The sequence below is a fragment of the Petaurus breviceps genome, unplaced genomic scaffold (assembly GCF_028583685.1).
Source record: "Petaurus breviceps papuanus isolate PSGF00001 unplaced genomic scaffold, PetGlider_PUasm1.0 177, whole genome shotgun sequence".
Classification (NCBI taxonomy): Eukaryota; Metazoa; Chordata; class Mammalia; order Diprotodontia; family Petauridae; genus Petaurus; species Petaurus breviceps.
The window spans coordinates 5,805,784-5,822,807 of NW_027185776.1; the positions used below are offsets into that span (position 1 = coordinate 5,805,784).

The 17,024-nt window shown below is 40.0% G+C and overlaps 1 protein-coding gene across 2 annotated transcripts in view; it reads right to left on the bottom strand.

The window, feature by feature from the left end:
- Positions 1–17,024, bottom strand: part of RIN3 (Ras and Rab interactor 3) — a 168,241-nt gene that overhangs the window by 45,341 nt on the left and 105,876 nt on the right. For both annotated transcript variants that reach the window (XM_069086047.1, XM_069086046.1), the window contains 2 exons: positions 15,586–15,658; positions 9,858–9,949 (listed from right to left, as the gene is read on the bottom strand). In XM_069086047.1, coding sequence (XP_068942148.1) covers positions 9,858–9,949; positions 15,586–15,658 — 165 coding nt within the window. The remainder of the gene's footprint in view (positions 1–9,857; positions 9,950–15,585; positions 15,659–17,024) is intronic.

Consider the following 17,024-nt stretch of genomic DNA (forward strand, 5'->3'; position numbering starts at 1 on the left):
ACTTAGTTGTTTGACCCTCGGCAAGTCACTTAACGTCTATTTGCCTCAGTTTACTCATCTGTAAAAAGATAATAAATGTCCTCTCCCAGAGGTTTTGTGAAGCTAAAATAAGATTTTTTTTTTTGTAAAACACTATATAAATGCTATCTATTTTTATTATTGAATACAATTTAAGTTCTTGATCTTGGCATTCAAGACCTTCTACAATATTTATTTTCTTCCTTAATATTCTCTTTCGTGCATTGTAGCCAAAATGGACCATTAACCCAACGCCTATTTTTATTCCATCATTTCCTATTTGCCTTTACTAATGTTTGAATGGATCCCATCTACCCCTTATTTCTGTTTTCCCAAGTCCCTGCTCAGGTGTTACTTTGTCCATGAAGCCTTCTCTGATCTTTCCAAATGAAGGTGTTACTTCCTTCCTCCCTCAGGTTTCTAAGAGCTCTTTGCCTTCCATAGAATGCCTTTGAATTCTAGTTATTTACATATGAGTTTTTCTTCCCCCTTAGACTGTGAGCTACTTGAGAAGGGTCTCAATCAATCTACTTTTGGTTTTTTTTTGGAGGGCAATTGGGGTTAAATGACTTGCCCAAGGTCACATAGCTAGTTTTTGTGTTAAGTGTCTGAGGCCGGATTTGAACTCAGGTCTTCCTGACTCCACGGGCCGGTGCTCTACTCGCTGTGCCACCTAGCTTCCCCCATATCAATCTACTTTTGAAATCCTGAACCTAGAAAAGGTCCTTGCATATAGTAGGTATTTAATATATATATTTGTGAAATAGAATTGAATATAGAAGAGGGAACAAATTTGTTCTTTGTTGCCCCAGTCAGAAATTTACCTTCTGCAAAGGATAAAAGTTATGGAGAGGCAGATACTGGTATAATATGAGGAAGCTATTTATAACTGAAATTTTAGCTGCCTCCATAGGCAGTGAGTACATTGTCACTGGAAGTATTCAGGTGGAAACCATACGGTATGACTTTAGAATTTAAAATTAGAAGGCATCTCAGTGATCATCACTCTAACCCACTTGTTTGCCATGAAAAAATTGAGGTCCAGAGAAATTAAGTCACCTGCCCAAGGTTTTATAAATAATGCCAGCTAGAATGGCATGGTGGAATGTTGGAGTTGGAGTCTAGAAGATGAGCTCAAATCCTGCCTCCGAAACTTACTAACTGTGGCTTTGGACAAGTCTCAAGTCTCAGAGTCTCAGTTTCCTCATCTGTAAAAGAGGGAAAATAATGGCACCTTTCACACAGAGTTCTTGTAAAGATCCAATGAGATGATATATGTAAAGTGCTTTGTAAAACTTAAACTGCTTTATAACTGTTAATTGTTTAAAAAAAAAAGCTTAATTTTTTGAGAGGCAGATAGGTGGCATAATGGATAGAATTGACTTGGGAAGACCCGAGTTCAAATTCAATCTCACACACTGGCTGTATGATCTTGGGCAAATCATTTAACCTCTACTTGCCTCAGTTTCCTCAATTGTAAAATGGGGATGATAATAAAGCACCTACCTTCTCAGGTACTTGTGAGGATCAAATGAGTTAGGAAGGGGAAGGAGGACATTGCAGAGGAAATCAGCGTTTTTGGAAAACTAGATGGCTTCTGGGGTGTTTTGTAACGTCCAAATTCTATGAAAACTTCAATATGTATGGGAAGAGCACAGAAAATCAGGTAGACCAGCAGCTTCCAATAAAATTATAATGACTCATAAGAAGATTACAAATTCTCAAATACTTCCACATAATAGGTTTCTTTTATTTAGTAGGTGTGGGAACTACTGAAGAGGAAATAATTTATGCTTACTGTAACTTCCCATTCTCAAAATTTTTCGTCAATGTTAAGGGCAGTATGTACACAGGTTGAATAAATTCTCTATTTCCCTTTACCAAGGGGGGTAAAGTGACATGGTTGGACTAAATGATCTCGACAATTCCTTCAAACCCTGAGATCTGGTGTTCTGTGATCCCAAGACTCCTTCCCAAATTTAACATCCTGTTTATATAGCTTAGAGATTATAATAGATTCTGTGTCCCTGGCCAAAAAATTCCCCCCTCCCTCCTTCTAAACCTTACTTGACATTCCCACAAAATTAATTTCTTTTTTAAATCATGAAGGTCAACTAAAATGCAATTGTTTTCTATGAGATTCTTACCCACTAAACCTAAATTTGGATTAGTTCATCAACTTAGACCCAAAGCAGGGCAGTGAGAGGATGAGACACAAGGGCAGGAAAAGTTTGATGAGAAAGACAATAGTCCTGGCCAGGTGTGAAGTGCAGTGTCGAAGATACTGGAAGCCAGACTGGAAGGTGGAAGGGGCACAAGGAAATGATGCCCAAGGGCAAATTACTCCTTCAAAATTGGCTAAGAGCCATTGCTATGACTACACCTCGGTCTGTACTTACTAGATCTATGACTCTGGGCAGGAGGCAGCTCGGTGGTACAGTAAATAGTGTTAGGCAGGAAGGCTTGAGTTCAAATCTGGCCTTAGACACTTATTAGTTGTGTGACTCTGGGAAAGTCACTTAACCTTGTTTGCCTCAGTTTCCTCATCTGTAAAATGAGCTAGAGAAGAAAATGGCAAAACACTCCAGTATCTTTGCCAAGAAAACCCCAAGTGGTCACAAAGATTCAGACATGACTGAACAACAAAAAGACCCTGGGCAAAGTCTCTTGACTTCACTACTTAGCTTCCTCATTTTATAAAATAATGATGATAATACATCATGCCAGAGTGGAAAAAGTATCAAGTCCTTAAGAAGCCTGATTTTACCACTTGCTGGTATATGGCAAGACTTATGGCAAGACACTTAAATTGTTTTCACCTCTCAGATCTCTTATCTGTAAAGTAAGGATAATAACAATTGTATTATCTACCTCACAGGACTGTTGTAAGAATAATGTGCTTCGTAAACATTAAAGTGCCATCAGATAATGAGTTTTTCTTATGTCTATGTTACTTAGAAATAAATTTTTTTTAAGTAGCACATTTTCCACGGTCATTCAGAATTAATTTTTTTTGGGGGGGGAGGGAGGGAAGGTAGAGCAATTGAGGTTAAGTGACTTGTCCAAGGTCACACAGCTAGTAAGTATGTCAAGTGCCTGAGGCCGGATTTGAACTTGGGTCTTCCTAACTCCAGGGCCAGTACTCTGTTCACTGAGTCACCTAGCTGCCTCAATTCAGAAAGTTTTGTGCAAAAACCATACATTTGGAGGCAGGAAGAAAGCTTAGTGGGAAGAGGGGCTGGAGTTTGTGTGTCAGATAGCAATACGAACAGACCAGTATAATGGGGAGCCATATAGCCCTCAAGGGCTGGTTCCTGATGGATACTGACTGAATGTCACAGGGAACTTTGCTCCTGAAGAGATTGGTCAGTCACTAGTTGGCTCCTTTCCTATGGCAGCTGGGACACTTAGTACCATGCAAAGAACATGTTAGTGAACTGCGGGGGTAGTTTGGGTGTGTGACATTTCAGAAAAAAAAGGGGAAGTTAGTGGTTTTCCTTAGTGGTTTTGCTGGGTGGCAAGTGGGCAGAGGAGAAGTAGAAAAACATTTCATGCTATACTAGGCATTAGCAAATCCTTGGGCATGGTGCTCAGAGGGTACACAATAATCTTAGCCCTTGGCATGCCACCTCCTCTTGAAGGGCCCCATTAATTACCTCTGCTGATGTCTCATTCCAGGTGTGTAAATGATCATTTTAGAGGTTCTACTAGGGCTTCAGGAATTGCCCCTTCGTGGAGATCTGAAGGCAGCACTGTGGGCTCAGGGAATGGGATTACATGGGCCATTCTCTGTTTCTTAATTAGGCCCAAGGGCAAAAAGAAGCATAATTTCAAGGGGCACTTGATCCACTCACTTAAGAGTGTTCAAGAAGGATAATGAACAGACTACCAGGAAGAAAATTGCAACTCACTTGTCATCATGTGTTGTAGAGGATGGAGAAATAAAGGAATTCTGTGGAGAAATGAAAAGCTTTTCTAAACCAAATCAACATATACTGTGGTAATTGGTGACTTCACTGTGTAGGTGGACAAAGAAGGAAGATAGTAAAAATAATGTTGGTAAATATGGTTCATAGTTAAGAAATGAATGACATCAAAAAGGCATGCAAATTATTCAGAAGCCTTGGTGCAGTGGGTAGAGTGCTGAGCCTTGAATTAGGGAGACTTATCTTCCTTAGTTCAAATCTGGCCTCAGATACTTATTTGTTGTGTGACTTTGGGCAAGTCACTTAACCCTGTTTGCCTCACTTTCCTCATCTGTAAAATGAGCTGGAGAAGGAAATGGCAAACCACTCCAGTGTCTTTGTAAAGAAAACTCCCAAGGAGTCATGAAGAGTCAGTAATTACTGAAATGACTAACCAACAAACAAAATGCCTATATGTAATGAAACTTTTCTTCAAGAAGATCATCAAAAAGTGATTGGTATGTTGAGGACTCAACATCACAAAAAATGAAATTGACCATCTTATAACATTTATTTACATGAGAATAAAATGATTGGTTGATTAGAGAAAAAGTAAAAATCAATATCAAATTAGAAGAAAATGTAAAGATGAAAACAATCATTGTAAGTGTTTTAAACACTTACAACAGCTCTAGTTTAACCTATTAAAATAATGTGAAAAGTAGGAAATGGATAAAAATAAAGACACTGATTTTGATTACCACAAGTCCTTAGATATTTGAATGATAAATATTTATTACAATGAAGTAGCCAAAAAAAAAAAAAAAAGCCGGGAAGTTAGCTTAGCCAATAAACAATTGATATTTTTGCCAATCAGAGTAACATGACAACCAAGGACAGTTTAGAGATCAAATTTGATTGTAAATTTTTACAGAGTAAAATTATTGTCTATTATGAACATCATTGCCTCAGGTTGGTAGGAAGACAACAGATAGATGTAAAATGGAACAGATCTGCCAGAATTTCTAAAGAAATCTAGACTTATCGATGCTGACAATGGAATCACTACATGTTGCTTTTAACATGTTAGTAGTATCCAATATACTAAGAGAGAGGGAAAATGGCATTTAAAAAACTGAAGTTAAAGAGAAAAAAGTAACTGAACTTGACCAAACATATAAAGAAGAAGTTAGTGACAGACACAAAAGGTAGGGAAATGTTATGGAAAATATATGGGATTTGGAGTCAGAGGATCTGTGTTCAAATGTAGCCTCTGTTAACTTATTACAAATGTGACTGACCATGAGCAATTTACTTAAACCTCTTTGGACATCTGTTTCCTTATTCATAAAATGAGAGTTGAATATATCTCTGTGGTCCCTTCCAACTCTAAATCCTATGATCAAATTTTAAATTTCCTGGCACTATGCTTATTTGTGCACATATTGTCTCTATCTAATAGGATGGTAGGATATAGGAACCATTTTGCATTTGTCTTTGTACTGTCAGAACCTAGCATAGTACCTAAGATGTAGTAAGTGCTTACCATTTGTCTATTGAATCAAACTGATTCAAAAGCACTCAGAGACTGATTGGGAAGATATCACAAAGAGAAGATGTAAATGTATGCAAATAGTAAATATAAATTTTCCATAGAGAATGTAAAATGTCACATGTTGGTACTATTTATCTTAAAAAGTCAACAAAGAAGACATCAACAACTATAAAACCAAATGCCTTGTTTTTTAATTCTACAAAATCATTATGATAATGATGATAATGATCTATCATTATCATAATGAGGATATTCTAGATCAAGATATTAAAGGGGCTCAGATCAACTTTTAAAGTTGATTCTCTATAGCATTTCATTCCTTAACAGTCACTCAATTGAATGAGATTAAAAAAAAAATACAGGCTAATTCCCCACCCCTCCATCACTATAATAAAATGCAGAATATTTTATGCAAATTTAAGACCATATCAGATACATCATGTTGCAGTGGGTCTGTAAATGTTTAAGAACCAAAAAATATATGCAAGATATACTTTTAAGTTTAATCTTCAGAATTAACATTTTCTCCATCACTTCAAGCCTAGTCAATCAACGAAACAATAAATCATACCCCGATTTAGTTTGCCAATTTCTAGGGTTAAAATGCTTACATGGGAACAATCAGCTCTCCCAGGAACTAGTGGGAGAGAACATTTTATTTCTTCCCTGTACAGCTGTCAACAAAGGATTTGAGTTTCATTCTCTCTTTTTTGTGAACAGGATAGAGAGATATGGGTTAGAAAAGGTATATATTTAGGTGGATTTGGAACTTGTTTTCTCTGAAAACAGGTATAGCCTTGGATAGGGCTCTGTGGTGATATGAATCTTTCTGTTATACTGAAGAACTGAGGGAAGAGGAAGGTAGAGTTAGGAGGGGAAAGGAAGTCAGACTAAAAGGAGACTAAAAGTGGGAGTGGGACATAGGCAGGGGACCAAGTATATCTATATTTTTTAATCACAATATTAGGTACAATGAAGTCAAAGTCCATCTAATGCAATGTCCAAGGTATATGAACCATGCTAGTTCTGATATAGGGCAGAGTAGCCAAAGGCAAAACTAGAAGATCTCATCAATTTAATTCAATAAAAACATCTATTAAGTATCTGCAATACTCTATACTGGGTCATGGGAAAAAAATGTAGGACAGACCCACTTCTCAAGGAGCTTACAATCTAATTGGGGGTTGCATGAGTCCAAATGATCAAATAGCTATGGTATAGGGGTGGCCAGGTGGCTCAGTGAGTAAGAGCACCGGCCCCAGAGTCGGGAGACCTGGGATCAAATCCGGGCTCCGATACTTAGCACCACACCCAGAAATAACTGGCCGTGTAACTGGCCTTGAGCAAGTTACTTAACCCCAATTGCTTTAATTAAAAAAAAAAAAAGAATGTCAAGATAAAATTCATTTGGGGCGGCCAGGTGGCTCAGCAAGTAAGAGCACTGGCTCCAGTGTCGGGATGACCTGGATCAAATACGGGCTCAGATACTCAGCACCACACCCAGAAATAATAACTGGCCATGTAACCTTGAGCAAGTTACTTAACCCTGCCAAAAAAAAATAGCTATGGTATAAGAGCAAATGAGAAAAAGGGTGGTCTAAGGTTTTACTATGAGACATTTAAGGAGGGAATGATCACTATTAGCTGAGGGTGGGGTAGGTAGGCCAAGAAAAGCTTCATAAAGGAGATAACATCTGAGTTGGCCCTTAAATAAAGGGAAGGCCTTTGACAGAAATAAGGAAGCACAGGAAAATATATCTGATGCACACTAATATGATGGAAAAAAAAATCTAGGCAAAGCTTCTTCTCAGAGCTCTGGCCTCAGAAGACCATGTTTCTAGAGTAGGCCCTCAGACACTTGACAGTTCTGTGTATAAGCAAGACAATCCAATTTCTCAACACGTATGAGCATTGGGTTTCACTTGAACCTGGATTTTAAGGAAGTGAATGTTGAAATGGCAGAGTTTTAAGTACTGTCAACTTTCTGGACACATACCCCCAGAGATGACATCCAAGTCATGAGATGTAGCTGGGAGCTTGTCATTCCTGCTGAGCTGTCCCAGGAGAAAAGAGATGTCTGGTTCCACAAAGGAATGTGGTTTTCTCAGGGGTGATCAGCATTTTTCAAATTCAAGTATAGTCTTGACATTTTTTTTTCTCCCTGAGGCTAGTAACTTCTCCTCAGGCTCTAGACAAGGTAAATATCCCTGAATCTAACCGTTTGTGACTGACTCAGGCTTCAGTAAGATGCCTCAATCTAAGTTTAGTGGAAGTTCTTTACTTTTTAAAATATGAAATAATAACAACCTTCATTTCTACAGGACTTCGAGGTTCACAAAATGTTTTCCTCATAACAACCCTGTGAGGTAGATAGTACAAGGATAATCACCCTCATTTTAGGGATGAGAAGAATTTAAATGTCAGGTCCAAACATGGCTAGCCTGAGCCAGAATCTGAACCCATTGCCATTGTAACACACTCCCTCGGAAGGAAGTGAGAGGAAACATAATAGAGTGGGTATAAAGTATTGGAGTTGGAAGAACTGGGTTCAAAGCCCTCTGTAGATATATATTAGCTGTGTGGCTCTGAGAAAGGAACCCTTCTGGGGTTCAGTTTCCTCATCTGTAAAATGAAGAGCTTAGATTCAATCGTCTCAAAGGCCCCTTTCAGCTGTAAAACTAGGAATCTTTAATTTAAGAGCTGAATTCAAGTCCTTTTTCTGGCATATTTAGGCTCTGACCCTGGGGAGCTTACTTAATTTCTGTAGGGATCACTTTCCTCCCTTCTAAAATGAGAGGCTTGTATTCAATGACTCCTAGGATTCTTTACAGCTCTAAACTTATGATCCTGTGACTGATAAAACTCTCCCAAGTGTATAAAGGGGAAAGGGAGGAGAGGTAAGATTGCTTTAAAGTATGCACCCTCTTTTAAGGCCTAGTTACTTTCCAGGGAATGTGCTTCCTTGACACCCTAGTTGTGGTTCATGCATCATTCTTTGGAGCAGGGGTAGCTAGTTGGTGCAGTAGATAAAGTACAGGGCCTGGAGTCAGGAAGCCCTGAGTCCAAATTTGCCCTCAGACACTTAGCTATGTGACCCTGGGCAAGTCACATAACGCTCAGTTTCATAATTCAGTTTCCTCATCTGTAAAATGACCTGCAGGAGGAAATGGTAAGCCACTCCAGTATCTTTACCAAGAAAACTCCATATGGGGTCATGAAGAGTCAAAAATGGCTGAACTAAAACTTTGGAACAGGGAGCATCTGAATTGACTTCAAGGGATTGGATAGAATTTAAAAAGTAAAGATGCATTAGTGAGAGTAGGTGGGTAGGGAGTATATAAGGCACATTCAGGTATATGGAACAATATGAGTAAAAACGGAGGTGATATGTTTGGGGTATAGGGTAGACTTGTTCAGTTGTGTCTGACTCTACATGATCCCATGGACATGTCTGCAGAGTTTTCTTGGCAAAGAGACTGAAGTGGTTTGCCTTTTCCTTTAGGAGCTGTGTCCCCATTTTTACAGATGAGGAACTGAGGCAAATAGGGGTTAAATTACTTGTCCAGGGCCACACAGGTAGTGTCTGAGGTCACATTGAACTCAGATCTTCCTGACTCCAGACCCAGTGCTCTATCCAATGCACCACATAGCTGCCCCATAGAATAGACTAGCTTGGCATTATTATTAGACTACGGTAGGTGGGGGTAGGTGGGATTTGCCATAGTAATTAGGATAGCTAGAAAACCTTACTAGATTGTAAGGCCCAGGAATGGGGAACCTGTGGCCTTGAGGATATATGTGTTCCTCTAGGTCCTCACACGTGGCCCTTTGACAGAATCCAAACTTCACAGAACAAATTTCAAAGGGCCACACTTGAGGATCTAGAGGTCACATGTATCCTCAAGGCTGCAGGTTTCCCACCCCTGGAAGAACACTGAAGAAAAGGACAGTGTTTTATTTATCTTTATATCACTGCTCTCACTCCCCACTTTCTTCTATCACCAAAGGGTCATTTAATGTTCTTAAAACCATGGTGTTAAGCTGCTAGCTTGTGCTGAAAGGAAGGAGGGGGGAAAGCTAAAGAAAGAGGGTTCAAGATTTAAGCCACTCTAGCCATGTGGATGAACTACATGCTTTGCCACTCTATTACCAAGACCCAGGGCCACTGACTACCCACATGGACATGTGATTTCCTACAAATATCAAACTTGAGATCCACACAGACAATTTACTTAAAAACTTGAAATTCTTTTCCCTAAGGCTCCAGGATAAGGGACAGGAAAAATCCAGCTTACTCTGTTGGCTAACATAGTCCTGGATCAGACCCAAAGGCTGCTCTGTTAAAGTTTTAGCTGATTCCTCCCTTGTAGAGGACTTACCTATCCCCAGGTTAGAGATGGTTTCAAGCTCTTTAAAGTTGTTGGCTTCCAAAATTGCCTGAGGCAGTCTCAAGGTGAAGGGCAGCAAATCTCTGTTCAGGCACACACGTGAGATGAGGGGGAGGGAATGTTGGGGAGAAAGAGAAGGGGAGAAGAGAAAAATACATGGGAAGAGATGAGGAACTCATAAATGGCAGATGGTCCCTAAGGTCCCCTCCACTCCCACAGCCTTTCATCTTCTAACAGCCTTTCTAGTGTTAATAATATCCCAGTGACTCTTCTAGCCATAGCACATTAGGTTTGACATTCCAACACCTTATGTTCTAAGGTACATTTCATGCCAAATGTCTGAGTCTATGAATTCCTTAGCTGTTGGGAATAATAGTATCAGTCCCATTTCTTTTGACAGTCCTAATTGTTAGTTTTGTTTTGTACTGGTTAAATAAAGCCTACATCTGCTTCTCTAGCTTTCACCCACTGATCCTAGCTGTTCTCTGGGGCCAAGACAAACCAGTCTAATTCACCCTCCATATGGTAGCTCTTCACATGCTTGAGAATAGCTACCCTGCTTCTCCTCCAGGCTAAGAAGCCTCAGGTCTTTCAACTGCCTCTCATCTATGGTAATCTTGAGCACTCTCACCTCCAGGTCAACTTCATTTGTTTGCATTCTCATGGAGCAATGTCCTTTTAAAAATGCTGCTCCCCAGAGTGTGATACTCCTGTTATGCCATTATTAATGCCCATGTTATAAACATTAGGTATCTCTTAATGCAATCTAATATAGATTGTGTAAATATATAGAATTTGGAATTCTATATATTTAGTATAATATATTATACTAATATAGTATTATATTATATATAGAATATATATATTATAGAAGTGTAAAAAGGGTATTTTTACAGCTAGTAAATGTCTGAAGTTGCATTTCACCTGAGGTCTTCATAGTTCTAGGTCTAGTATCTACCTATTGCATTACTTTATATACTATCAGCTTTTTTTCCCCCTTTCCTTGTCATGTTGTACTGCTGACTCATTTTAAGCTTGCAGTCTACGAATAAAACTCTTAGATTTTCAGCAGAATAGGTAATTTTTCCATGCCCCAGTCTTATCTGTCCGGAATTTGTGAAGTTGATTTTTTTGAACCCTAGAGTAAGACTTTTCACTATTCTCTATTAGATTTCACGTTAATAGGGGCGGCCCGGTAGCACAGCGAGTAAGAGCACCGCCCCCAGTGTTGGGATAACCCGGGATTGAATCCCGGGCTCAGACACTTAGCACCCACCCAGAAACACCTGGCCGTGTAACCTTGAGCAAGTTACTTAACTCCAATTGCTTAGGGGAGGCCAGGTGGTTCAGTGAGTAAGAGCACAGGCTCCAGTGTCGGGATGACCTGGGATCAAATCTGGGCTCAGATACTTAGCACCACACCCAGAAATGCCTGGCCATGTAACCTTGAGCAAGTTACTTAACCCTGATTGCTTAAAAAAAAAAAGATTTCACGTTAATGGGTGGAATTGGTCCACCATCTTAGCCTGTCAAGATCTTTTTAGATCATGATTCTGTCATCTAACATATTAGCTCTCCCTCTCAGAAACCCCTTGAGAATGTAAAGGCCCCAACATCAGGGACTTTCCTACTTAATCTATTTGCATCCCCAGGGCTTTGCTCATATTAAATGCTAAATAAATGGTCTTTTCTTCACAGCTGGGTGGTGCAAGTGGATAGAACACTGGATCTGGAGTCAGGAAGACTTGAGTTCAAATCTTAGCATTGGAAACTTCTTAGCTGTGTGAGCCTGGACAAGTCACCTAACCTCTTTCCGCCCCAGTTCCCTCATCCATGATAATATATATATATTATAATAGGAATAATAGTAGCACCCACTTCTCAGGGTTGCTGTAAAGATCAAATGAAATAACATGTGTATAGTGTCAAAGAAGTGAAAATTGAGGGGATGCCCATCAATTGGGAATGGCTGAATAAGTTGTGGTTTATGATGGAATACAACCACATGAAATGATGAGCACGTTGATTTTGGGGAAACATGGAAAGATTTCCATGAAATGAATAGAGTAGAACCAAGAAAATATTGTATATAGTAGCGGCAATATTGTTTGAAGAGTAAATGTGAATGTCTAAGCTGTTCTGAGCTATTTGAATATTCAGATCAACTAATCAGGTCCTATGAAGGATGATGCTATTTATCTCCAGAGAAAGAGCTAATATATAAAACTATGTATTGTATAATATCTGTATCAAATGTTGGCCTTCTCTAGTGTAGGATTAGGAGGGAGGGAGGGAATAGCTTGGATTTCAAATTAACAAGAAAATAAGATAAAATAGAAGAAATATTTTTAAAAAGAGATAACATATGTAAAGCACTTTACAAACTTTAAAACACTATTGAGTGCTATTTCTCTCCTTCCTTACTTTTTCTAGCTCTTCCCTTCCTTTCTCTCTTCCTTTCACTCTTCAGTGTGTGTATATTCATCAGACAATTAAGTCTGGACATGCTCTTTAACATGACACTTGGAAAACATCTGCTGAGAGACTGTAAGCTTTTTTCCCTCTCTAATGGAAGTCTTTGCTTGGTGTCTCAGGAATCATTGTTAACAGGAACTCATGCCCTTTTTGCCTAAGGGTGAAGATCAGGAGGTAGACTTCACTGGAGAAGGCCAGGAGTTGTTATTGTTCAGTCATTTTCAGCTGTAGCCAACTCTTTGTTACTCTATTTGGGGTTTTCTTGGTAGAGATACTGGAGTGGTTTGCCATTTCCTTCTACAGATCATTTTACAGGTGAGGAAACTGAGGCAAACAGGGTTAAGTGACTTGCCCAGGGTCACAAAGCAAGTAAGATTCTGAGACCAGATTTGAACTCAGGAACATGAGTCTTCCTGACTTCAGGCCAGGAGCTCTATCCACTGCACCAAAGATGGGAATTCAGAGATAGAATTGCTTATGGGTCCACAGACTCATTTCTGTCTTCTCCACCTACCAGCTGTGTGACTATGGACAAATTACTTCACCTTTTGTACCTCAGATTTTTCACGTTTTTTATAAAAGAGATAATACCTACCATGACTAACTCCTAGAGCTCTTTGAGGTTTGGAAGAGAAAATTAGAGCCCTGGATTCACCATTAACTTACTGAAGGCTTTTATTTCTTTCTTCCTTTGCTTTTCATCAGCCACAAATATAAAATCAGACTTCTGGAATTAATGTGAAATAAGGGGCAGCTAGGTGGTGCAGTAAATAGAGCACTGGCCCTGGAGTCAGGAGGACCTGAGTTCAAATCAGACCTCAGACACCCAAAACCAAAACAACTAGCTGTGTGAACTTGGGCAAGTCATTTAACCCTAATTGCCCAACCTCCCCCCCTCCAAAAAAAAGCAAAAAAAAAAAAAATTAATGTGAAATAATAAGAAGGGCTTTGATAAGTAGTGTAGCTTAGTGGACAGAGAGCCAGGATGGGAGCCATGAAGAGCTGAATTCACATTCTACCTCTGATAGACACTGGCTGTGTGACCTTGCCGCGGTGGAGGGATGTTTCTTACTTGAGAGTTCCCTCCACCACTAAGTCTAGTCCCCAGCTTAATAATTGCTTCTATTATTTATAGTTAGAGAGGGCTTTAGAGAAATGTTTTTCTCACAAGAAACCTGGGAAGCAGACGAGTGTTACTATCCTCATTTCACAGTTGTTACTTTCATCCTATTCAGCCCAAGTCAAATATACATTGGCCACTACTTAAGTCCCACAGATGGGCCAATCAGTCATTAGTACCTGCCAGCTACTCCTGAATGAAGGAAGCACTACTCAATGTTTTTTTCTTGACTTACTGTCAGGTTACTGATGAAAAGTATACCCTAGATGATTCTAAAACACTCATCATTATTGGACTGAACGAATTATGAGGCAATGTGGTATATAGCAGGAAAAACATTGGAAATCATTTTGAGTACCAGTAGGGGCAGCTAGGTGCCAAAGTAGATAGAGTACTGAGCCTATAGTCAGGAGGAACTGAGCTCAAATCTGGCCTCAGACACTGTGACCCTGAGCAAGTCACTTAACTCTGTTTGCCTCAGTTTCCTCATCTGTAAAATGAGCTTAAGGAAATGCCAAACCTCACCAGTGCCTTTGCCAAGAAAACCCCAAATGATGTCATGAAGAGTTAGACACGACTAAACAACAAATTTGATACTTATTATATGTATAACCTTGGGCAAATTACTTCCTCTCTCTGGGCCTCATTTCCTCCATATGTAGTATGAGGGGGTAGAAGATCTTTAAGGTAATTTCCAATTCTAAGATATATATTAAGGTTTATAAAGTGCTTTACATATATTATCTCTGTTTGGTCCTCCCAATTAAATAGTGAGGCAGGGTGCAGACGAGGAAACTAAAGCCTAGCTAGTAAGAGTCAGAGGTGGATTTCAAATCTGCCGAGACACTTTGGTTATGGAAAATGGGGGGTGGTGGGGCATTAGCCTGGGCAGGGGAAGCTGCTCCCTAGAGCAGTGACTCAGGGTGGGGACCTACTAAGTTTAAAAGAGAAACTTGATTCATATATACATACACACACACACACACACACACACACACACACACACACACACACACACACATGATGATGTTTGGTCTTGTCCAACTCCCCATGACCCTGTTTGGTGTTTTCTTGTCAAAGTCACTGTAATGGTTCACCACTTCCTTCTCCAGCTCACTTTACAGATGAGGAAACTGAGACAAGCAGGGTTAAGCCCAGGTCAGCTATTAAGTGTCTGAGGCCAGATTTGAACTCAGACAGAGAAGTCTTCCTGACTCAGGATTGGCACTCTATTCACTGCACCATACCTACCCGCCCTACTTGTTTACATATAGTTGCCCCCTAATTCCTCCTATCATCAAGGCAAATTGGACTGCCTCCTTCCCCTTCCCCAACTCCTCATGCTTCCATGTCGGCCTTTTGTGACCTCATTTTCTCCTTCATAACAGCCTTTGATGTTCATTCTAATCTAGTGACCGTTTTTTGTGTCATGAGACCCCTCTGGGAGTCTGGTGAGGCTTATTGAGCCCTTCTCAGAATAATGTTTTAAATGTATAAAATAAAATTTACAGTATTATAAAGGAAACCAATTATATTGAAATACAGTCATTAAAACATGATGGATACCCTGTAAAGAATCCCAGTTCTAACCCATTTTTACCTGGAGAAACATGAAGAACCATGGGGAAGCATGAAGGATCCTGATCTTGATTTAAAAGAGACCACAGGGATCATCTAGTCTAATTCTCTAATTTTACACATGAGGAAACTGAGGTGCAAAAGACCAAGTGACTCGTCCAAGGTCACACAGGCACAGTTAGCATCCAGGATAGTGTTTTAGCCAAGGCCTACTGATTCCAGGGCCAGTGCTCTTCCCACTCAACCATACCAGAGTCTGCTGTGGGCAGCCTCGGTCCCATTACCTTCCTTAGCAATAGCTCTGATGGCCTGGGTTTGTCAGTGATCAGAAGATTAATTACCCATTTTGCATGATGGCGTATGTATAATCTATATCAAACTGCTTATCTTTTTAAGGAAGGAGAAAGGTAGGGAGAGAGGGAGAGAATTTGGAACTTAAAATTTGGAAGGAATGCTAATTTTGTTTATTTTTAATTGAGAAAAAAGGGGAAAAAAAGATAAATTACCCCTAGGGACAAAAGGGAGTGGTGGCTGAGTTATACTTACCTACTGACACAGTAGAAAGCTATCAGTTTGAAGATATCCTCAAATACAAGGACAGATCCTTCCAGGTACAGGACTGAGGAGAGACAGAAAAAGACTTGAGTGAAAAGAGATGGGGGCATGAGGAATGTACAGGGGAGTCTAAGGTATAAGAAAACAATAATGCTTCATTTCTCCACTGAAGTCCTTTTCTGAGCCTCTTCTGGTGGTATGCAGGGGACGCTGGTTCTTGAAGCCTTTTCCAATAGATTTCATTACACCATGAGCTCTGGGAGCACGGATTGTCTTTTGTCTTTGTACCCCCAGATCTTAGCACAGTGCCTGGTACACAGCAGGATCTTAATAAATGCTTTTTGCCTTACTACAAGCCTTGTCCCATCCTATCAAATTAGAAAGAATTGTGGCATTATAGATTTAGAGCTGGGAGAGATCTTAGATATCTTCTAATCTAATCAATAAACACTTATTAAATGCCTACCATGTGCTAGGGGGCAGTTAGGTGGTGCAGTGGATAGAGCACTAGTCCTGGAGTCAGAAAGATCTGAGTTCAAATCCAGCCTCAGACAATAGCTGTGTGACCTTGGGCAAGACATTTAATCCTGTTTGCCTCACTTTCCTCATCTGTAAAATGAACTGAAGAAGGAAATGGTAAACCACTCCAGTATCTTTGCCAAGAAAACCACAAATGAAGTCAAGAGGAGTCAGACATAACTCAATAACACCTGCTCTCAAGGATCTCACAATCTAATGGAGGAGACAACAAGCAAATATACACAAAACAAGCTAATTAACAGAGGAAGCACTGGAATTAAGAATAACTAGGGGAGGCTTCCTACAGAAGGCAGGATTTTAGATGGGAAGCCAGGGAGGTCAGGAGTTTGATCAGAGGAAGGAGAGCATCCCAGGCATGGAAGACAGCCAGAGAGAATGCCCAGAGCTGAGGGAGATGGAGTGTCTTTTTTTTTTTATTTTGGAGGGGGGAAGGCAAGGCAATTGGATTTAAGTGACTTGCCCAAGGTCACACAGCTAGTTAAGTGTCAAGTGTCTGAGGTCACATTTGAACTTGGGTCCTCCTGACTTCAGGGCCGGTGCTCAATTCACTGCGCCACCTAGCTGCCCCTGGAGTATCTTTTTTGTGGAACGACCAGGAGGCCAGTGTTAATGGAGGGAGTAAGGTGTAAGAAGATGGGAAAGGCAGAAAGGGGCTAGGTTATAAAAGTCTTTGAATGCCTAATAGAGCATTTTGTATTTGATCCAGGAGGCAACTGGTCCTGCTGTTATTTATTGAGTGGGAGGTGGAGGGCATGAATGGATCTGTGCTTTATGAAAATCACTTTAGTGGCTGAATGGAGGCTGGATGGGAGGAAGAAGAAACTTGAGCTGTTCTCTTCAACTTATTGTTGCTGTCCAGCTTCTTTAGTCAGCTTCTTCGTCTGTGATAT